This window comes from Phragmites australis, chromosome 18 (assembly GCF_958298935.1).
Source record: "Phragmites australis chromosome 18, lpPhrAust1.1, whole genome shotgun sequence".
In the NCBI taxonomy this organism is placed as follows: domain Eukaryota; kingdom Viridiplantae; phylum Streptophyta; class Magnoliopsida; order Poales; family Poaceae; genus Phragmites; species Phragmites australis.
Window position 1 is genome coordinate 15,987,594 of NC_084938.1, and position 21,940 is coordinate 16,009,533.

At 47.7% G+C, this 21,940-nt stretch overlaps 3 protein-coding genes across 3 annotated transcripts; 2 read left to right on the top strand and 1 right to left on the bottom strand.

Moving 5' to 3' along the window:
* The first annotated feature begins 6,584 nt into the window (after positions 1-6,584).
* Positions 6,585-9,997, top strand: LOC133898997 (peptidyl-prolyl cis-trans isomerase, chloroplastic-like). Its single transcript, XM_062339861.1, has 7 exons — positions 6,585-6,846; positions 7,660-7,950; positions 8,088-8,287; positions 8,602-8,837; positions 9,192-9,334; positions 9,449-9,520; positions 9,612-9,997. The coding sequence occupies exons 1-7, from the start codon at positions 6,739-6,741 to the stop codon at positions 9,837-9,839; spliced, it is 1,278 nt and encodes a 425-aa protein (XP_062195845.1). The 5' UTR covers positions 6,585-6,738; the 3' UTR covers positions 9,840-9,997.
* A 4,196-nt stretch (positions 9,998-14,193) lies between these two features.
* LOC133899230 (protein Dr1 homolog) lies at positions 14,194-17,809 on the top strand. The gene is made up of 5 exons (XM_062340205.1): positions 14,194-14,484; positions 15,279-15,368; positions 16,049-16,143; positions 16,772-16,840; positions 16,932-17,809. Exons 1-5 carry the CDS (start codon positions 14,430-14,432, stop codon positions 17,451-17,453), a joined length of 831 nt encoding a protein of 276 aa, XP_062196189.1. The 5' UTR covers positions 14,194-14,429; the 3' UTR covers positions 17,454-17,809.
* A 629-nt stretch (positions 17,810-18,438) lies between these two features.
* Positions 18,439-19,631, bottom strand: LOC133898408 (clavaminate synthase-like protein At3g21360). Its single transcript, XM_062339090.1, has 3 exons — positions 19,236-19,631; positions 18,883-19,136; positions 18,439-18,784 (listed from the first exon to the last, which is right to left on the bottom strand). The coding sequence occupies exons 1-3, from the start codon at positions 19,593-19,595 to the stop codon at positions 18,439-18,441; spliced, it is 960 nt and encodes a 319-aa protein (XP_062195074.1). The 5' UTR covers positions 19,596-19,631.
* Between the last annotated feature and the right edge of the window lie 2,309 nt (positions 19,632-21,940).

Genomic DNA, 21,940 nt, shown 5'->3' on the forward strand with positions numbered 1-21,940 from the left:
TAGCACAGCAGGTAGCTCGTCGATCCACCCTTTCCCGTGCTTTGCGAGCACGTTGTAGGTTTGGGTTTCGGACCCCTTCAGTATCTCAGCATTGGCATGCTCAACCTGCCCATTGCTCCTAGGATGAGCGACAGAAGCGAAGTAGAGCTTGATGCCGAGGTCCTCGTAGTAGTCCCCGAACAGGACACTCCTGAACTGAGTGCCATTGTCGGTGATGATCCTGTTCGGGACGCCGAAGCGACTTGTGATACCGCGGATGAACTAAAGCATCGTGTTCTTGGTAACCTTGATGACTGGAACTGCCTCCGGCCACTTGGTAAACTTATCGATGGCGACGTAGAGGTACTCATAGCCCCCGATCGCTCAGGGGAATGGACCCAGGATGTCCAGCCCCCAGACCGCGAAGGGCCATGACAGGGGGATGGTGTGAAGAGCCTGAGCTGGCTGGTGAATCTGCTTTGCGTGGAACTGGCACGCCCTGCAGTGTCGAACCAACTCAGAAGCATCCTGGAGAGCTGTAGGCTAGTAGAAACCTTGCCGGAAGGCCTTCCCGACCAGCGTGCGGAACGATGCATGGCCACCACACTCGCCCTCGTGGATCTCAGCGAGAAGCTCACCGCCTTCTGCCCGGGTGATGCATTTTAGGAGGACATCGTCCGTGCCGCGCCGATAGAGACCCCCGTCTACTATGGCATAGCGTTTGGACTGTCGCGCAATTCTTTCGGTAGAGGCATCATCCCCGGGAAGGAACTTTTCTTTCAAGTACCCTCGGATCTCGTCCATCCATGAGGCATCTTGAGAACTGCCAGCAAACGCAACGCACTGGCCGGGCGGCGGTACCCTGACGGGGCTTCCCACTGAGGGCACTGCCGGGGTCCCCTGAACTAGGCTCGAGGTTTCCCCTTTGTCCTGGTCAGCAGGCAGGACGGAAGGTCGTGTGAGCCTTTCTTCAAAGACTCCGGCAGGGACACGCGCACGGGAAGAGGCCAGGCGAGAAAGGTCATCGGCCAGAGTGTTGTCGCGGCGAGATATATACCGCAGCTCCAGGCCATCGAAGTGCCTCTCCAGCCTCCTGACTTTCGACATGTACGCCGCCATCTGAGGATCCATGCACTAGTACTCTTTCGACACCTGGTTAACCACCAGCTGTGAGTCTCCCTTGACCAGGAGGCGACGAATCCCGAGGCCCACCGCGGCCCGAAGGCTAGCGATGAGGCCCTCATATTCTGCCATGTTGTTGGTTGCTCGGAACTGCAGCTGCACGACGTACCGAAGTTCTTCACCCGTTGGGGAGGTGAGAACCACTCCGGCCCCCGCGCCTTTCAATGTGAGGGAACCGTCGAAGTGCATAATCCAGTACCCGGGCGCATCGTGCCCGGGATAGACAGAAATTTCTTCTTGGTCGATCTCGGGGACGGGCGTCCACTCTGCCACAAAGTCAGAGAGCGCCTGGATTTTGATTGCCTGGCGGCTGATAAAGTGCAGATCAAACTCCGCCAGCTCCGTCGCCCACTTGACGATGCGCCCAGTGCCTTCTCGGTTCCGGAGGATGGGCCCCAACGGATACGTGGTAACCACCAAGACCTTGTGCGCCTGGAATTAGTGGCGCAGCTTCCGGGAAGTGACGAGCACGGCGTAGAGCAGCTTCTAGGCTTGGGGATATCTTGTCTTGGCGTCTCGAAGGACTTCACTAATGAAGTACACCGGTCACTGTACATGGCGGGCTCGGACTGCGGCTTCACCCCAGGGCTTGTCACAGCCCCCAAGCTCAACGGCGTGGTCGGGGCTGGCCGAGCGCTCGGACTCGATTCCCTGGTCGGGAGGAGCCAAGTGCTCGGGCTTGACCCCCTGCTCGGGGGGAGCCGCGAGGACTGGGGAGTGCTCAGGGGCGACCGGGAGCTGGGACCCAGCACCTGGCCCCGAGCACTCATCACGCTCCACTACCAGTATTATGCTCACGACCTGAGGAGTGGTTGAGATGTAGAGCAGTAGTGGCTCGCCCTCGGAGGGGGCCACCAGTACGGGCGGCGAGGTGAGATATTTCTTCAAATCGCGGAAGGCCTGCTCAGCCTCCGGCATCCAGTCAAAGTGACCGGTCTTCTTGAGGAGTTTGAAGAGGGGGAGTCCTCGCCCCTCGAGCTTGGAGATGAAGCGCCCGAGCGGCGAGGCGTTGAACTTCCTTGAGTCGAGCTGGGGGTCGCATCTGCTCGATGACCCGGATCTTCTCTGGGTTGGCCTCGATTCCTCGGCTAGAGACCAAGAAACCGAGCAGCTTGCCCGCGGGCACCCCGAAAACACACTTCTCGGGGTTGAGCTTCAAGCGGGTAGTGCGGAGACTGTTGAAAGTCTCAGCTAAATCTTCAAGCAGGGTGGCGCAGTCTCGGGACTTGACCACGAGATCATCGATGTAAGCCTTGACGTTGTGGCCAACCTACGAGTCAAGGGTGATGCGCACAGCGCGCTGGAAAGACTACCCAGCGTTGCGCAAACCAAATGGCATCGATACATAGCAATAAGTCCCCACCGGAGTGGTAAAAGAAGTTTTTTCTTCATCCTCTATGGCCATGCGGATTTGGTGATAACCAGAGTTTACATCTAAAAAACATAAAAGATCGCACCCCGCGGTTGCATCTACAATCTGATCTATGCGGGGTAAAGGAAAAGGATCTTTTGGGCAAGCCTTGTTTAGGTCAGTGTAGTCGACGCACATGCGGAGCTTGCCGTTGGCCTTCGGGATGATGACTGGGTTCACCAGCCACTCGGGGTGAAGGACTTCTCGGATGAAGCCGACGTCAAGGAGCTTGCTTACTTGCTCCCAGATGAACTCCTGGCGCTCGGGCGCCTGCCGCTGGACTTTTTGCTTCACTGGCCGTGCGTCCGGGCACACAGCCAGGTGGTGCTCGATCACCTCCCTAGGGATCTCGGGCATATCAGACGACTGCCATGCGAACACGTCGACGTTAGCCTAGAGGAAGGCGATGAGCGTGCTTTCCTATTTGCCGCCCAGGTCACCTTCGATTCGGACGACCTGGGAAGCGTCTTCGCCCACCACGACCTCCTTCGTAGGAACGGAGGCGTCGGCAGCGAGTCAGGGTTTGGATGAAGAGGGTCCCGGGCCCCCTGGATGACCTTCGACCACGGCCCGAGCTGAGACCAAGGCCGAGTATAACTGGTCGGCGCAAGAGACGGCGCTGCCGGTCTCGGCAGACAAGGAGATGGGGCCCGCAGGACCCGGCATCTTGATCGTGAGGTACGCGTAGTGGGTGACCACCATGAACTGAGCGAGCGCCGGGCGCCCGAGGATGGCGTTGTAGGGGAGGGGAAGGTCCACGACGTCGAAGATAACGTTCTCCATCCGGAAGTTATCCCGGCTCCCGAATGTCACGGGCAGCTCGACCAGCTCGAGGGGCGGGGAGTGCCCGGGCGTCACCCCGTAAAAGGGGAGCGACGGCTTTAGGCGCTTGGAAGGCACCTGCAGCTTCTCGAAGGCTTCCCTGGAGAGGAGGTTCAGGCCTGCACCCCCGTCGATCAGCACCCTGCTGACCTTTACATTGCAGATGGTGGGGGACACTACCAGGGGTAGTCACCCCACGCCTGCAGTACTGGCGGGGTGGTCGGCCAGGCTGAACGTGATCGGGGCGTCCGACCACTTCAGGGGCCTTGCGGCCTCTGCGCTCGGGGTCGCCGAGCACACCTGGCGCTGCATGGTCTTGACACTACAGCGGGAGGAAGGCGTGTACGCGCCTCCGTCGATGAAGGCGACGGTGTGCTCAGGCTCCTAGAAGCCGAGCTCTTGGTTGTCGGGGGCGGCTCTATCGTCGCTGCCCCTGCGGGGCCCTCGCGGTCCCTCTGGCGCTGCTTGATGAGACCTTTGACCGTGCGGCACTCCGTGAGATCATGCCACTTGGTCTGGTGGATCTGGCACCACTTCCCCGGCTCGGGCCTCGCAGCAGCGGGGGCCCTTGCGAGAGCGGGAGCCCTCGCGGGAGCCGGAGCCCTAGGAGGGGCTCAGGCCGGAGCCCTCGTGGGCGCAGGCCTTCTGTCGGCGGCCGCCCGATGAGCTGGCCGGTGATCAGGCTCCTGGGCTGGCCCATGGGCGGGGCCCTGGGCCGGCTCGACAGGGACTGCCTCGCGCCTTCTTCTCTTTTTCTTTTCCCGCCTGTCGGAAAGGGAAGGACCTGGTTGATCGGCGGAGAGATGCGCAGGGCGCAAAACATGCCATGCCCAAGCCTCCGCCGCCTTGGCGCACTTGTCGGCCAGCGCGAAGAGTTCCATGGTGGTTTCGACCTCGTGCGTGCCCAGCTTCTCGAGCATCTGCTCGTCGCGGACACCCTGCCAGAACGCGACAATGATAGCGTGGGGGGTTATCCGCGGGATGGTGTTGCGGACCTGGCTGAAGCGCTGTATGAAGCACCACAACGTCTCCCCCTCGGCCAGCACCTGACGGTGAGCCGTGCCGACCAAGGCGGCCACCTCCTGGAGCCAGCAGCCTTCTGGGGTTTCCCCCGCCGCCTGGACTGGCGGGTGCCTGAGGACAACTTGCGCCGCAAGCAGCACACTTCCAGGACTGGCCTCGCCAAAGGCGAGCCTACGCCGCAACGGTGCCCGGTGCTGTCCAAACGTGAATCTGACGGCAGGAGTTTCTGCCGCCTGCTGAGGGTTAGGCGATGCGCTAGCGACGGCGGCGGCGGCGGCCCGGCTGGGCCCAGCGCCATGGTCCCCATGAGAGGGGAGCGCCATGCGAGCGGACCGTGGCTGCTGCTGAGGAGCAGTAGCGGCTGGGGCCTCCTGCGCGAGGGGCTCCATTTCCTCGCTGGAGCTGGAGCCGGTGCGTCGGAGACAATGGCCACCTGCCATTTTTTTTGCAGGAAAAAACAAATAAATTCAGGGATGCAACCCCCCTACCTGGCGCGCCAGCTGTCGGAGGGTGAAGCCGGGGGGATGATTCTAAATATGTTTGCGGGAGAAATAAATGGGTGTAAATGCGATGGCAGGTGGGATTGAATGATCTAATGCAGAATGCAGTAAATGCACTGGAGGGATTTTAGACAGGTTCGGACAGCACTGAGCATAATACCCTATTCCTGTGTGGATGCTATAAATGCCCTGAGAATGTCTCTTAGGAATGTTGCTGGTTACAAGAATGTTTGTCTATCCTAGAGCTTCGGGCTCCTTGTTCTTCGGTGGTCTCAGCTTCTGTGCTTGTACTGAGTGTTCTCGAGATTTTGTCTTCGCTTTGGATTCTTCAGCCTCTGAGAGTCCTCAAAAAATTCTCCTCTTGTCCGTGCCCGCCGGCTCTCTTAAATACCCGCCGGCGGTAGCGTGCCCCAAAAGCGAGGGCACGAGTTCCAAGGCGCCATAAATGGAAAAATGGTCATCATGGGCTGCTGCGCGAAGTGACGGCGGGTTGAGAACGCGCCCCCCGCCCGGTATCAGTCGCCATGATGGCGTTGGCAATGGGCGCCGTGGAGAGGGCCCACCGGGCAGCCACCGAGCGGCCTGGCGTGCCTGTTCGGTCTTGTACGCCTGCCACAGCAGGGCGGCAGGTGGAGCAGCTCGGGCCTCGCGATGTTATCCCAAGGCGCACCGGATGACGCGGGATGGGACCCACGCATTAAATGTCCCCACGCCCTTCTGCCAGGATGAGGCAGGGACTGACACTGAGCGTGGCAGGAGCAGTTGGAGGTGACAGGCCACGCGCCCTCTTAAATGCAGCATCGGGCTTTTCTCTGGCTGACACCTCACCGCTGGACTCCTGTGGAGGCCACCGACGAAGGACTTCTTGGGCAGTCGGGGAACCGAGTGCTCGAGGGTCACTGTTCACATCCCCGAACACTCTCTCCCGGAAACGCCCTCTCTTGGTCCTCGGGGAACCGAGTTCTCGGGGGCCACTGTTCACGGCCCCGAGCACTCTCTCCCAGAATTGACTGTTCGAATCCTCGGGGAACCGAGTGCTCGGGAGCCGCTGTTCGCAGCCCCGAGCACTCTCTCCCGGAACTACCTTCCTTGGGTCCTCGGGGTACTCGGGTGCTCGGAGACCACTGTTCGCATCCCCGAGCACACCCTTCCCGGTACTCGGCTTTTTTGGTCGTCGGGGGACTCGGGTGCTCGGGGTCACTGTTCATGACCCCGAGCACTCTCTTCTGTCGTCGGGGGACTCGGGTGCTCAGGGTCACTGTTCATGACCCCGAGCACTCTCTTCCCGGCACTTGGTCTTCGCAGATCATCGGGGGACTCAGGTATTCGGGGACCTCTGTTCATGGCCCTGAGCACCCCCAGGACTTAGTCTTTTCGTACCTCGCGAAGATGATCCCCGCGGGAAGACGCCACGTGGCAAACTGCTGGCTTGATTTTGGGATTCGAGGACCCTGATTTCTGATTCACCGACATTATAGATCAAATAAAAGAGAAAAGTAATAAAAATAGAAAATATTATAAAAAATAAATTTTTAAGTATCTGTTGGAGATAATTTAATCCACTTCGGGAGCAGGTCAGCCCCTGATACCGAGCTGTGATGACGGCGGGATAATTAATACTCACTGTTGGAAGGGGAAGGCTTATCCGTGCTGTTATCCGCCTCAGCTCCGCATCCACCAATCACAGCGCGCTTCCGTCGTCCCGCCTTATCCACCTCGCCAAAACCACCACCGGCGGCATCTCGTCTCCACGGGAACCTTCCGCCTCTTTCCCCACTCCTCCCACCCCCGCCTCGCTTCCGCCGAAACCTTAGCGACCACATGGCGGCGGCGCTCGCCTCCTCCCGCTGCTGCTGCAGCCGCCCCTCGCCGGCGCCGCTCCCGGGCCGCGGCCGCCGCTCCGTTGCCCGCTGCGCGCTCTCCGGAGAGGTGAGGCTCTTGGAGCTCTCTAGGCGGTACTCCTGGTGCAATCCTTTTTCTTTGTGTGTGTGTGTGTGTAATTGGGATGTGGTTTCGATGGTTGCGTGGCCAATGTGTCTCAGTGCTGCGAGCGTTGCTGCACTGCAGCATCAATCGGGTGAGGATGTCGGTGCCTGCCAAGAATGTTGCTAGTTGTGCTAGCATATCGAACTTTTCCGGCTTGTAATTGTTATCGTAGACTGAAATATCGTGGTGCTGATGCATGGAAATGAACGGGAGTTTTTTTTTTGTGTGTGTGTGTAGAAGCTGTAAATTGGTGGCCAAAGTCTGTGCACTTGAGTTCCTTTTTTGGATGCGGTTTCATTTGGTAAGATCGGATGCTTTATTCGTGTGGCAAATCCTGAAATGCCAACTAATGTAGCGGCAAGCCCTGAAAATTCCAACAACTGAAATGGTACGGTGTGTAATAAAGGAACACTATGTCGGCCCTGAGGTTTTTCTCAAAAGATTTGAAGTGTGAAAGACTATTTTGGCTGAGGTAACCTGACAAATTTTCCTATGTTATGCCCATTATTAGAGCACCTATCCAACCATCTAAGTGAGTTGCAATTCAACTTTCGTAAATTTTCCTATTGTTGTCCTGGACATGTTCGGAGCAATGTAAGCTTAGGTTTATGCGGAGGATAGGCATTATGACTGAAAGTAACTTTGCTACTAATTCAGGATTCATAATTTCTTCTGACCAAAGTTACATACTGTGAGCTCTTAGTTGGTACATTGTTCTGATGTTTTCTGTTACATTATTCCATACAACCTGTGCAGAAAAGAAACTCCTTCAGCTGGAAAGAGTGTGCAATTTCTGTAGCATTGTCAGTTGGATTAATTACTGGTGCACCAACATCAGGATGGTCGGCCCATGCTTCTCCTCTTGAACCTGTTCTTCCAGATGTTTCCGTTCTGATCTCTGGACCTCCCATTAAAGATCCTGGTGCTTTATTGAGATATGCTTTGCCAATAGATAATAAAGCTATTCGTGAAGTTCAAAAGCCGCTGGAAGATATCACGGACAGTCTCAAGGTTGCTGGTGTTAGAGCCTTGGATTCAGTTGAAAGAGTAAGTCATACTTCCGAATCAGCAGACGAAGGGCGATGCATTCAATTACTGAAAGCAGACACCCTTTTATCCCAAGTCTCTTCTATTTACTTTACACTTGTTTTTCTGGAAATTATGAATTCCTTTTTAAATTCTAGAATGTCAGACAAGCATCAAGAGCACTGAACAACGGGAGGAACTTAATTCTTGCTGGCCTTTCTGAATCAAAAAGAGCAAATGGAGAAGAATTATTGAATAAATTGGCTGTTGGGCTTGACGAGCTTCAGAGGATTGTTGAAGACAGAAATAGGGATGCAGTAGCACCAAAGCAGAAAGAGCTTCTCCAGTATGTTGGAACGTGAGTAAACCTTACTCCTTGAAGAAAACCTACCATATTCTTTGTTCTGCTAGTGCTAAACCAATAATAGTTCTGAAGCCTACCTCTTTCACCGTTTGTGAAAGTTTCTTGCTGGAAAAGTACAGTGTCAATCGATATAAAAGTCTAGCTCACTGAGCAAAAGCTCTTGTGAACAAATAACTCTCTAGTGTTAGAGACCTGGACTGCATTTGCCTCTAAATAGCTATGAGAACTGTTATGAAACCACTGTTCTCATTTATAACTTGTCATTGACTCTGCAGCTGAGATCTTCCTGGGACATTGCATTTCTGCAGTGTAGAAGAAGACATGGTCGATGGCTTCCCCTTTGAAATACCAGAAGAGTACAACAGCATGCCTCTTCTCAAAGGAAGAGCTACTGTGGATATGAAGGTTAAAATTAAGGACAATCCCAACTTAGAAGATTGTGTATTTCGGATAGTTCTGGATGGATATAATGCTCCTGTGACTGCTGGGAACTTCATAGATCTGGTGGAACGGAAATTCTATGATGGCATGGAAATTCAAAGAGGTAATTCAATCTTTGGGTGCTTCCTAATGATTATAATCTCTTTCTTGCATTATCCACCATTTGTTGTGGTATTGCAATTTGATATCCATAAGTTTTATTAGACGTGAGTTTGGTATGCTGACGTAGTATATACTATATCAAGTAGCATATGTACGTTCACAGTTCAGTGCTCATTAGAATGGAAGGTATTTGCTGGAGTTTCTTCGACAATATACTCCATCCAACCATTATAAATATTTACTGTTTTAACTGAACAAGCAAGTGTGCCTATATGTCCTCTGTTATTTTTTATCTATAAGTTAGAACCATAGTGATACAGCGAGCTTTCTCTGAAGTGTGTTGGTTCTTCTGCAGCTGATGGCTTTGTTGTTCAAACTGGAGATCCTGAAGGACCAGCTGAGGGGTTTATTGATCCCAGTACTGGCAAGATCCGTGCAATACCTCTTGAGATAATGGCTGATGGTGATAAGGCTCCTGTATATGGTGAAACACTTGAGGTAAGAAGAAGCAGCTATTCGTTTTCTTTATTCATTTATTCGATCGGTTCTGGAAAATGGGCTACTGTATTTGAATATGCTTTTCTTACATTACACATGGTCATGCATTTTCAGGAACTTGGCCGCTACAAGGCTCAAACAAAACTTCCTTTTAATGCGTTTGGAACGATGGCAATGGCCAGAGAAGTAGGTGTCATGCATATTGAACATATCAGCATATGCAGATATCTTCATACCTTAACATATTCTGACATGAGATATCTGCATTACATGGCAGGAATTTGATGACAATTCTGCTTCTAGTCAAGTGTTTTGGCTCTTAAAAGAGAGTGAACTGACACCAAGCAATGCCAATATATTGGATGGGCGGTATGTGGTATTTGGATACGTAACAGAGAATGAGGATTACTTGGCAGATCTCAAGGTTGGGGACGTCATTGAATCAATCCAAGTTGTCTCAGGCTTGGACAACCTCGTCAACCCTACCTACAAGATTGTAGGATGATAATATGTTTTGTATCAGAGTTTCGTGGCAGGCAATTGTCTTTCCGTCTTGAAATCAATGTAAAGCGTTAAAATATCTCACCTCATATCATAGCCTCCTCATTTGTTAATGAGTTTTTGTGTTGTGAGGAATTCAATATTAATTGAGAATTCAGAGTTGTTGATCGCTTGCCCCATGCCAATGTCCTTAAGCAGTCGTGTTTGATTCATTTTGAAGAATTTCAGATGTTATAACTGAAGTATTAGGCATTTGATTTAAGAATTTATCCAGCATAGCGAAACTATATTTATGTACGTTCTACTTGCTTTACAAATTTGAAGGGACTCTGAAGGGGTTTATGTATGGAAGAAAATAAGGAATCTATATTTGGTTCCTCTACTTTCAAGTTGTACAATTTTAGCCTCTACCACAAAATCGGGTAGATGATCAGATCAGAGCTGGTCTAAACCTGCAGAAGGAAGTTTTTGAGATGGCACATCAACCGTCATGGCATCGGCTGGTCTGTTGAAGATGGTTCTTGTGACCAAATATTAGCCAACATGATATGGGTTGCTGTCTTTCTGAGCTATGCTCACTCTCACCGGACTGGAAGAATTTTCAGAGCAGCGTCGCTCTGCCGGAGTTTGGGGAAAAAGGTTCAACTCGGTGTGGAGAGACGGACAGAGACTCACCGGAGGGTGCGGTCGTGGATGACGGCAGCGCCGGGGGAAGACGATCGCGTCCCCGCTCGTCCCGTCCGGGATTAGACGCAAACGGGCTTTGGAAAAGGACCCGTTAACAAGCGACCAGTCGCGCTAGAGCGATGGCGTGACCTTTAGCCCCGCACGCGCTTCCCCGAGGATGAACGGCACTAGGCGGTAGAGCACCCCTATCTAAATTCTGAGTGTAATGTGTGTGGGAGAGTAATTATGTAAAAAAAAATGATTATATGCTTGTAAGTAATTTTATAAGTAAATTTTATGATTCTGCGTAGCATGTGATTTTCTCAGAAAAGCGATTATATGATTAAAAGTAATTCTCTAGTGATTTATAGGATAAATTCTATGACTATGTGAGGAAATGAATAAGAAAAATCTAATTTTCTAGCTTCAAAAAATCACTCTTACAGTTACACTTTAGAACTAAAAATTGCAAACTACGTAAATCTTCCATTAAGTTCACTGAAAGAGCTGATTAGAAGCTCTACTAAACAAGCCGATACATTCGTGTGTTTTGCCTTAATCACGAGAAGACAAAAAAAAGAAGCTGCTTTCAGGAAGTTACTGTATGAAACAAGAAAAGATGATTCTATTATTGTACTTCCTCCGTCTCAAAATATATGTATGTTTTAGTCTCTTCTACAATATTCAAAATATATCACGTCTATAATTTTAATATAACTTTAGCATAAAATTTTCAGTCTTATTCCTGTATTAAACTTTCTTCGCAATACAAATTTTATTTCATATACAATAAATAGTATTAAAAGAGAGTAAGATGATTATTTTATTTTTTATATTAATACTTATACTTATCTCTAAAATATTATCTATTTTTAGATGAAGGGAGTACTAATTATCATAACTCTGTATTGGATGTCCATTTTCAATTCCGTTTTGTAGCAATGTGTTCCTCCGAATGAGATAAAAATAAAACAGAACGGAGGGAGCGAGAGGAGCTACTGAGCTAACGCCTAACGGGCTGGACTCGGCGCTTGCGCTGCGAGAGAGTAAAGAAGGACGAGCCGACTGGCCTTCGGCCTTTTTACTGCATAAATTTTTTCCTATTAAATTTAGATTTTAAATAATTCAGAATATTCAAACGCATTGGTTCTTAGTTCAAACATGATTGAAAAACTATGAAAATATGTAAAATAATATAAAACATTAGAATATTGTTATAATTTTTCAAAAAAATATAATATACCATTTTCACGCAATGATTAATCGAAGTTTATGAAATGCATTTTGCAGATTCACAATAAATCAACAAGTGCTTCCAAATATTCAGAAAAATTACAAAATTCATAGACATGATATTTAAGTTATAATTTATTGAAATTCGAATTTAGTATGTACAAAATCTTCTAAAGAATTCTCTAGAATATCAATTGTGCATGCCTAATATTTCTAAAAGAGGATAGATATTTTGCTTGTACTCTTCACATGCAATGACCCGATGAGTATGTAAAATGTGTAAATAATTTAACCATACTCTATTGAAACACTAAATGAGAAAGTTCTATGTGGAAAATAAGATAGACAAAGTTAATCTTTTGCTAAGCTATATTTGCTATAAAAAAATATGTGTAATCCTATTAACGTAAATTGTCATGTTTTCTCTTCTATTTCTTTTGAATGAATGTTGTCCATTATATTGATATTAGTAAATAAAAATTGACTTGTAATAAGTTAAATCAATGTCTCCGTTATCGATCAAGTCCGGTGCTTGACTACAGTGTTTGCCCACACAAATAATGGGGCGTCGCTTGTGACACACCAGAACACTCTCGGTTCTCCATTATTCACCCATATCTATGTAGCATTCCAAAAATTTTAGTAAAATTAAAAATGTTAAATAATCGAATGATCATCTGTAAAATTAAAAATGTTAAATAATGACGTTCACAATCACCATTAGCTAAGGCATAATGTAAGGTAGCACTCCCAACACCAACACACTTGTTGCGAAGAGTATTTTGTTCAGACAAGGCCAGTGTGACCTCTCAAGGGGAAGCATCTGTGAGTGGATCTACAAGACACGAAGCAGAACAGCAACCACGCTGGGGCAGTGTAGCCGCTCATCTCTGGCCACGTAAGGGTGACCTCCAGAAGGCCCAGGGGCGAAAGGAATTATCTTGCTTCACTTCAACCATATGGGAAGCTTCAGATCGGTTGGTGCCTCCGTCTGTTTGCTGCTGCTCCGTGCACCATTGTCTTCTACATGTATCAACAGAAGGTGATGCCCGGGTACGTACTTGGATTCTCGTAGGGTGCATTTTGTTTTTTCTGGGTATCTTATCTACTTATAAACAGATCCGCTGCTACTGAAAACATGTAAAATAAATTTTCAAAAAAAAAGAAATTAAAAGTAGTGACAGAAAGATATCGTAAATGAATATGATGGATTTTTTAAGAATAACTCATAGAGGATATTCCGGACAACTATCACCTTGTGGAAAAACAAATACTTTAAATAACATTAATCGTACCTGATATAGAAGGTGACCCTAAACCAGAAGTTGAAGATCTTTGTAGATAATGTGGGCTGATGCCAGTGTGTGAGGTGAGAACCGCAACATCACAAGTCCACAACAGGGTACTGCTACATGCATGCTCTGTGAAATGCATCAAGAGAGTAGAGGAACAAAATTATAAATACAAATAAGCAATTAATTATGAATACTTTTACACAAGGCATAAGGGAATTAAAATATTGAATTAGGTAACTACAGGTGTGGTGTATCCTTTACGTAGACTACCTGCTTCCCATCTTGCATGGCGATATGAAGGCCATGAACATCTTGCTCAGCCCAGGAGCGAGTCTGACCTTGGGCTTTGACAAGCCTGACTCATCTAAGCCATGAATCTCATACAACTACATTTCACTGTCATCATTGTCTTCTCTAGTCATTATTAGTATGAGCTCATGTAACATCACACCAGTATGCCATGCTCTTGCCCGGTCATTGCTTGCGCAATCTCTTATAAGCCAAATAAACTTATCTATATTTCAAATCTAAGGAAAGAAGTCAGTGATCCGATTACTGTAGCAAGTCTCAACAAATAGCTAAATCTACAATAAAAAAAGGAAAAGATAAAAAACATTCACAAGGCAGAAGATTTTCCTAAACCCACTTGCAACAAATTTTGCTATGATATCACACCTTCAAGTTTTATGTGTCCTCATATTTCCATTTAGCTACTGTTGACACTTGCATGAATCTCCTATATAATAACTCCGCCGTATCCTCTATTTGTCTAATGTGGCTAGTAGTGATAAATTGATCTAGATAACATATCTCGTGGACACATTAAAAAAACATGATAGAGTTGATATGTTCAAGTAGAAGATCCATACAAACACCGTATAGACATCTATGAAAAATCAGAAGAGTCGGAAATGAAAAACATTCAGGTGTGAAAACCGTAACGAAATCGGTGGCAACCGCCAGCTGGACGGGGATTCAAAAATGAAAACTTGCATATGTGAAACCGTAACGAAATCAGAAGCAAGTGGGTTTAAGAAAAATACTAATTTACAGGTGGGTTTTTGTAATTTTCACAAAGAAAGAAACAAACTCTAGGGTCTACAGTGCAAGAGTTATTTTGCTCATCTTCACGCGCAATGGACTCGCGATTTCCAGTTTGAGCCCATCCGCGTAATATCGAGCAGTCCCAGGGGACCAGCAGCAAAAATAGCGCTTTATTTTTTCCCTTTCTATTCCTCTCCCCTCCTCCCCTCGTCGTCGTCTCCCCCTCGCTGCCCCCGTAACCCTAGCTCCCCGATTCCACACTGGTCGAGTCGGATTCTCCCCAAATTCGCTCGTGGGGAGCCCTGATTCCCCTCGCTCCTATCTTCTCCTGCGCGGATTCGGTGACGCGACTGGAGATGGATCCGATGGACATCGTGGGCAAGTCCAAAGAAGACGTCTCCCTCCCCAAATGTGAGTTCCCTGTCTCGTATCATCTCGTAGATATCGGATTCTGATGATTCTTTGTGTGTATGATTTTGAAGCTGTTAGGTCTCGTGTAGGTTGGTAGTCGTGTTTTCTTGGTCCCTGTAAATAAATCTCGTTAGGGTCTTTTGGATTCTGTAGGTGATATGTTTCTTGTGAGCTCATACGATCAGAAGCTAAGGTTTTGAAGCGATGCAGTGAGAAATGTTTGATTTGCGTGGGTGTTCGTCTGTGCGAATTCGTTTGTAGGATGATTGTCTTAAGGTTTGTGGGGAAGTCTTGAATTTCGTGGATTGTTCTCTTCATCGTGGGGCGTGAGCTCTTGCCGTAACTATTTTACAGTTTCTTGTTTGACGGATAGCGGGATTCATGTTTCGCTATTGCTAGTAGTAGATTTGGGTCTACTGTTAAATCCTCGTGTATGGTCACGTAACACCTAAGTTGCCGTGTTTAACGTGTCTTTGGCGTTTCTAGTCGGTTTCTAGTTGGTGAATTATGTCTCCAGCGGTTGGAAATGTCGCGTTATGTAACGTAATTATTAGATTGTTTTTAACAGCACAGTATTATATAGTCTGTTTGTCCACGACTTGTATTGCTGTTTGTGGTAACATAAATAAGGGGGTTTATTTTTGTAGCTTGATATGTTTTGGTTAGAAATCTCATTACAGATGCGCATTGTACAACAATGATATATTTCCTTTTTAATCAATGCTATAGCTTGAAATGCAGTTATAACTATGTTGGTATCATGTACTGATTGAACTTTCTGTTTTTCATTTCAGCAACAATGTTTAAGATCATCAAGGAGATGCTTCCTCCTGATGTTCGAGTGGCAAGAGATGCACAGGATCTTCTTGTTGAATGCTGTGTAGGTAAGACATACACGAATGATATAACACAACATTATGGCTATCATCGTAGCATATGCTACAACTTGTGTTTCCAACTATGCAAGAATGATGTTTTGAATAGCTTGGTTTTGCACAAAGCTTCGTCTTGTACAATACAGTCCGCCGTGACGTGTCGTCCTTTTTATGAAATATGGATATATCTTCTTTTTGGAATCCAGAACTTTCTGATTGTAGTTCCAAAAAGAGGATTGAGATGGTCAGCGTGCAAAATCTACTCCACAGTTCACATTGTAATAACATAGTATAGGGTTGAACTTTTTTATTTGTATTTGTGTAAAATATGTTTCTTTGACCTGGCACAGCTTGGAGTCTGGATATCTGCTTTTGAATAATAAAAGATTAAACAGGTTTATTTAGAAGATGTGCTAAGATTTTGTAAATTTATTATATCATATTTTTCCAGTTTTCATCAGATGATCCTTTGCTCTCGCCATATATATTCATTGTTATCGTGAATTCACCACTTAACTTGTTCTGTAGAACTGGTTTGCACATCTTTCATGGGTGTCTCAGTCTTTCTTTCATGGGCGTCTCAGTCTTCTTTGGATAATAAGATATTGATTGTTTTTGATAAGCGAACAGTTGGATTTCTCTTCTAGTCTTAACTACTTTTATGAACAACTTTCTGTACATTCATTCAGAGTTCATCAATCTCCTGTCTTCTGAATCCAATGAAGTGTGCAGCCGAGAAGAGAAGAAAACTATTGCTCCTGAGCATGTTCTCAAGGCTCTAAGTGTTAGTGTCTTCTCCTTCCATATTTTATTATTTTGATTTCTCAAAGGAAATTCTGTTTTAGGTGAACACAAGGACAGTGGTGAGGTAATACTCAAATGAAATTGTTTAAAATGATTGGAGAATGGAGGAATTTGTCGAACTGAATTATAAGAATCAAATTCTCACTAGCTTTTACTACAATTGATGTTGTTTTGGGTTTGCTGGGGAACTTTAACTTTTCATCATTTGGTTTTAGTTTTGTGTAAATGTCATTTTCATATGTGCTTTCTTGATCTAGAGGGCATTAACTATTGGTTCAAATATTCTGCAATAAGATTATAATATGCTTGGGGACAGTGTGAAAAGGAGCATATGAGCATTTTGTAAAGAAAATTTATTTGGAGTGTAAATACTGAAATTCATGTAGTCTTGTGTGATAGACCATGACCAAATTTGAACTGAATGTCTTTTGGCTGTTCAGATATCTCCATGTGGGGGAATGCTTTTTGACACGGAGTAGTGTTTATATTGAGAACTGTAAACTGATGTGTGCACTATTGTTGTTAGTGATTATTTTCTCCTTCTAGCTGTCAATGTTACTAATCAATATCTGAATTTCCTTGGCTTATCACAATTCTTCCTATCCCAGGATCTTGGCTTCAGAGAGTACATTGACGAGGTTTATGCTGCATATGAACAGCATAAACTTGATACTCTGGTTTGTACTGCTTCTCACCCACAGGCTATGCATATTATTCCCTCTTCTAACCTGTACACTGTACCCTGACACCAATATTTCTCTCGAGCAGGACTCTCCAAAAGCTGGCAAGTTCACTGGCATAGAGATGACAGAGGAAGAAGCTGTTGCTGAGCAACAAAGGATGTTTGCTGAGGCTCGAGCAAGGATGAATAATGGAGCCCCCAAGCCAAAGGAGCCAGAACAAGAGCCGCAGCAGCAACCGCAACAGCCCCCTCAACCTCAACCGCAACCGCAGCTGCATACTCAACCACAACAACCCATGCAACCTCAACTGCAGCTGCATCCGCAACCACAGCAACCCCTCCCACCTCAACTGCAGCTGCACCCGCAACCACAGCAACCCCTCCCACCTCAACTGCAGCTGCACCCGCAACCACAACAGCCCCCACAACTCCAGCTGCATCCTTTACAAGAGCAGCCCCCGCAGCCTCAAACTCAGCTGCATCTGCAACCACAGCAGCCCCCACAACTCCAGCTGCAACCTCAGCAGCCCCCACAGATCCAGCTGCAACCTCAGCTACAAGCTCAGCCGCAGCCACAGGCGCAAACTGGACATGGCGTGGACAGTTAAAGATTCAGTGCTATGTAGCCTCAGTATAAGCAAAAACAGGGTACTTTTGCTGCCATTTACTAGGAAACTATATGCCTGCCATGACTTGTTAGATCCTGCTTTAGGTTTCCATGCTTCATGTACAATGTAAATCCAGTGTGATTGCAGTTACCTTGTTCCTAATAATCTGAAGCCTTTAGTTACTGATGATGTACTTACTGTGCTGAATACCAGACTCCTGACAATCTCTGTAGTCTCATGGCACATTGGCACCGTGCGTGCCGTGCCAAAAGATATTCCGTCGTCATTGTAATAGCCTAACTTGACATTTGTCCATGGTGATAGTGACTGATTAGAATCAGCTATTGGTTTCTATACTAGGTGCGTATGAACACAGGGATTGACCTGGTGTGAGTATTACGTACTCTATCTCTGTCTAATGTTAGAGAAGGTGCTGTGCCAGCCAGCTTTACATTGTCTTGTTGCAGAGCATCTCAGGTATTCCATTCTGGCCATTTGGCTGCGACCCAAACTGCTGTCACTCAACTTAAAGTCCGATGCCGTATTTTTGTTCTTTTGGTGTCTGTGGACTGTGGAAACAGGTACTACATTTTATATAGCATAATATTGTAGGAGCGAGCGTGAATGTTACACGAAAGTACTACTGCAAATCATGGATCCATTTCTTATTGCACTCAGATTTTAACACTGAGGTTAACCCATAGATACATGCATATCTACAGCGGCAGATGCAAGTCACTGCATTCATGCATGCTTTCTCAAAAGAAAACCTTACAAGATCACACGTCATGTCATCTACAACACGACTATCGAAATATCGAATGCCGACGCTCCTCAAAACAACTAACATAATCATCATTAAGCCTAATGACTAAATCCAACTCTGGTAATTTGGTATAGGCTCTTATTGCAATTGACACTAGCACACCATATAGAGGAGGAGCCAGCCAAGTGTAGCGCATCTGCACCGGCGACTCCTGCGCTTTCACTTGCAGGTGGCGACGAGGACCCTCCGGGGCGGCAGCGACGGGCGGCGGCCGTGGAGCGTGGCGAGGTTGTCGAGGATGAGGATGTCGCCCTTCTCCCACCGGAACTGGATGCTCTCCTCCTCGATGATCTCGCCGCACCGCCGCACGAACCCCGCCGGGATCTCGGACCCATCGGCGAACGTCGCCGAGCTCAGCTCCTTGCCGTGCATCCCCACCACCGTGTTGAACCACATCCGCCGCCCATTCCGTCCCGGGAACACGCGCGTCAGCTTCCGCGGGCCGAGGACCGTCCGCACCCCGCCGTCCGGCAGCCACTCCACGTCCATCCCCAGCGCCCGCGCCCTGCACGCATACAATGGTGCATGTCATGCTTGCGCACGTGCACGTTTCTCGCTGTGACTTTGTCTTTGGCCCGGCATGCATGTGACAGATCGATGTACCTCTTCTCGGCCTCGGCCTTGTCGGAGGTGGCGAAGGCGTCCTCCCAGCCGCGGCCCCGCATGGACTTGGTGTCGTTCTTGCTCAGCGCCGTGAAGGTGTAGCGGAGGCCCTTCTCGTCCAGCTCCTCCACCATCTCCGGGAACTCCTCCAGCGCGCGCTCCGTCACCCGGAAGCTCGGCACGAACGGCGTCTCCCCGCCCTCCGGCGGCGGCACCTCGCAGAACAGGATCACCTTCCCCGGGAACTCCTTGATCTAATTCACACACCACATCAACGTGCGCACGCCATTAAGAATGGCGACCGAGACGACGAAATGGCCGTGAAGCTACGGCGACGACGCCATGATACTTACCAGGACCATCTCGTGGTGGTAGTAGATGAACTCCTCGAGTGGCCCCTCGTTGGCGGTCCAGACGCGACCGTGGACGTGCGTGCGCGGGGCCGGGCCCACGTACCGGATGTCCGGCCACCCGAGGGCCTCCACGACGGCGTTGAACTCGACGGCGTCGCGCACGTCGAAGCCGCGCAGCAGCACGCCGCTGTTGGCCACCACCTTTCCCTCCACCCACTCGGGGTTCGCCTTCAGCACCTCCACCAGCGCCTCGTAGCCATTACCGTCGTCGGAGGGCGTGAGGACTAGCGGCACCTGCTCGCCGTCGATGGTCTTCTGGCCCTTGCACTCGCCCACGCTAAAGAAGTCGGCCGCCGCCATCTCTCTCTATCTCTGAGTCGATCTCTATCTACTTTGTGCGTGTTGGTACTTGTAAGTGCAATGCAAGAACATGTACATATATATAGCGAGGAGAGAGGAAGGAGAGAGAAAGTGATGCAGTAAACAAACAATAATCCGGAGGCGCCATTGTTTGAAGCGACGCATACATTTATCTCCACAAAGATTCAGAGGGAGACAAAAGCAACCGCGAAGGAAACCATGCGATTTCTTTGACGTCTATGATGTCGATAACAGATGAGCCAAACAATTGCTGCTGAATAAGGCCGATAGGTGATCGAGTCAGGTTAAATTCTTGAGAAACTACTCCCTCCATTGATCAATTATTATGACGCAAACAAGGACGACGTAAGTAATTATGCGTGGCAATTTTTGTCAATTTCAATTCACTGCCAGTTGGTTTGTTCGATGATTCAGGTGTTGCAGGCATGGGAGAAGGTAAAAGTTGCGATGATCGATAAATCGATGAATGGGTCAGTCGAACTTAGTTTTCACCGATGCAGGGTCCAAGACTTGTTCCTGCATCAGGGTTAAATTTGGTAATCTCTCTCAGTGCTACAAGACGTGTACTTTGATATACACAAGGTGTATATGTCGACGCTCTATCGATCCAAAGGCAGCACAGCAGGCTCACTAGTTTCTCTTGTCAGTAACAAAGGCAGCGAAACTCGGTGGTCGTGATCAAGAACCAGCTGGATGTCAACCGGTTTCAAAGATCACCCATGTCGACTCCAAGCTATCTCTTTTTCGAACCTCTTGCCCAGAGTACCACAAAAATCAGGTTATTGTAGCACTGCCTTTTCAAGGATACGGAGGTTTAAATTCTTTTTATTTTACGATTATAAGGATGGCGCACACGCATGCATACACCATCACGCACGCACCCTCTCGAGTGCGTCTTCTATCATAGCTTACAAATAAACTATGGAAAACCCTCATGTGAGCATAAATTATAGGCATCAGGATTACTTTTGGTGGATGGAGTTGTACTAAATGTTTAAGGTTTAGGATCAAAAGGCATTTACCGAGTCAAAATTATTGTATCCCTTCTAACACACACATACACACACAAAATTCCAGTGACATTTATTTTGGCATTTGAATCATCTTTGTCCTGGCGCGGAGCTCCAGCAGCCATAGAAGTGTTTTTGATGCTCCGTGTCGTAGCAGCAGCAATACATGAGGTTTCGTGTTCTTGGTGTTCTTTTTTTTTCTTGTAGCACAGTCCGTCCAGCTCATATGACGGCTCTCAGTTTGTCGTGGCCCCTTCTTCGGCAGCAGATCCTCAGTCTCCTCCAGCTCCAGATGCTTAGTCGTGTCCTAGTCTCTTCTTTTTGGTACTTCGATGCTAAAGGGGGAGAGTCTAGTGATAGGGGGAGTTGGTAGAGAGAGAGTAGCTGGAGAGTCTAGTGAGTTTTTGATTCGGGGGGAGGGAGCTTAGATTTTTGGGTAGTTTTAAGTTCAGATTGTTGGATCTTTTGATTTTTTGATGTAATGACAGGCCATTTGGCTCTCTATATGGATGTGTTTCGCTTGTCATTATATTACTTTCATGCGCGCATAATTCTTATTTATTCTATCACTTTTTCTTGCTCAATTGATATATGCCGATGATTGCATAGTTTGGTAGGATGCTCTTCAATTTCACATCTTTACTTCTAGTATGTGTTGTCATCAATCACCAAAAAGAGGGAGATTGTAGCATCTAGGCCCCTAGTTAAGAGGTAAGAGTTTCGGTGATTAATGATAACCGTATCATTGTGACTAACGTATGTGCTTTGAACAGTATAAAAGAAAAAGAAAAAACTTATTCGACAATGATACCTTGATACTCTTGCCCGTTAAAGAGCTTATATGGACGATCAAAGGACCGGTACATGAAGGATAAGGATCTTCTAGTTCTAAGTGTCACAAGGAGATGAAGGACACTTAGAGTAGTATAGGTCATATTTCTTTTTAGTCTTTTGACCGTACTATAAAGAGGGGTTAAGAGTTGTAGCTTGACCTAGGTGAGTCTAGACATAGTCGATGCACACTTGTGACTTTCTATTACTAGGTTGGCCATAAAAGCTTTTGGTTCAGTATCCAAGAAGTTAGAACTCAAGACGGCTTTGAAATAGATACATTCAGTGAAAATTCAACGCACCGGATGATCCTCTGTATAAAGAGTGATCTCATCGGAGCAAATTCCTAAGAGTCCTGACTTGAAAATTTGTTGAAGACCACGCCGGATAGTCCGGCGTTCGAGTGGTGAGATCACCGGAGAAATATTCGCAGTGAAGTCTCGGATTAAGTCTACACACCGGATGGTCCGGCGTAGCAAAGAG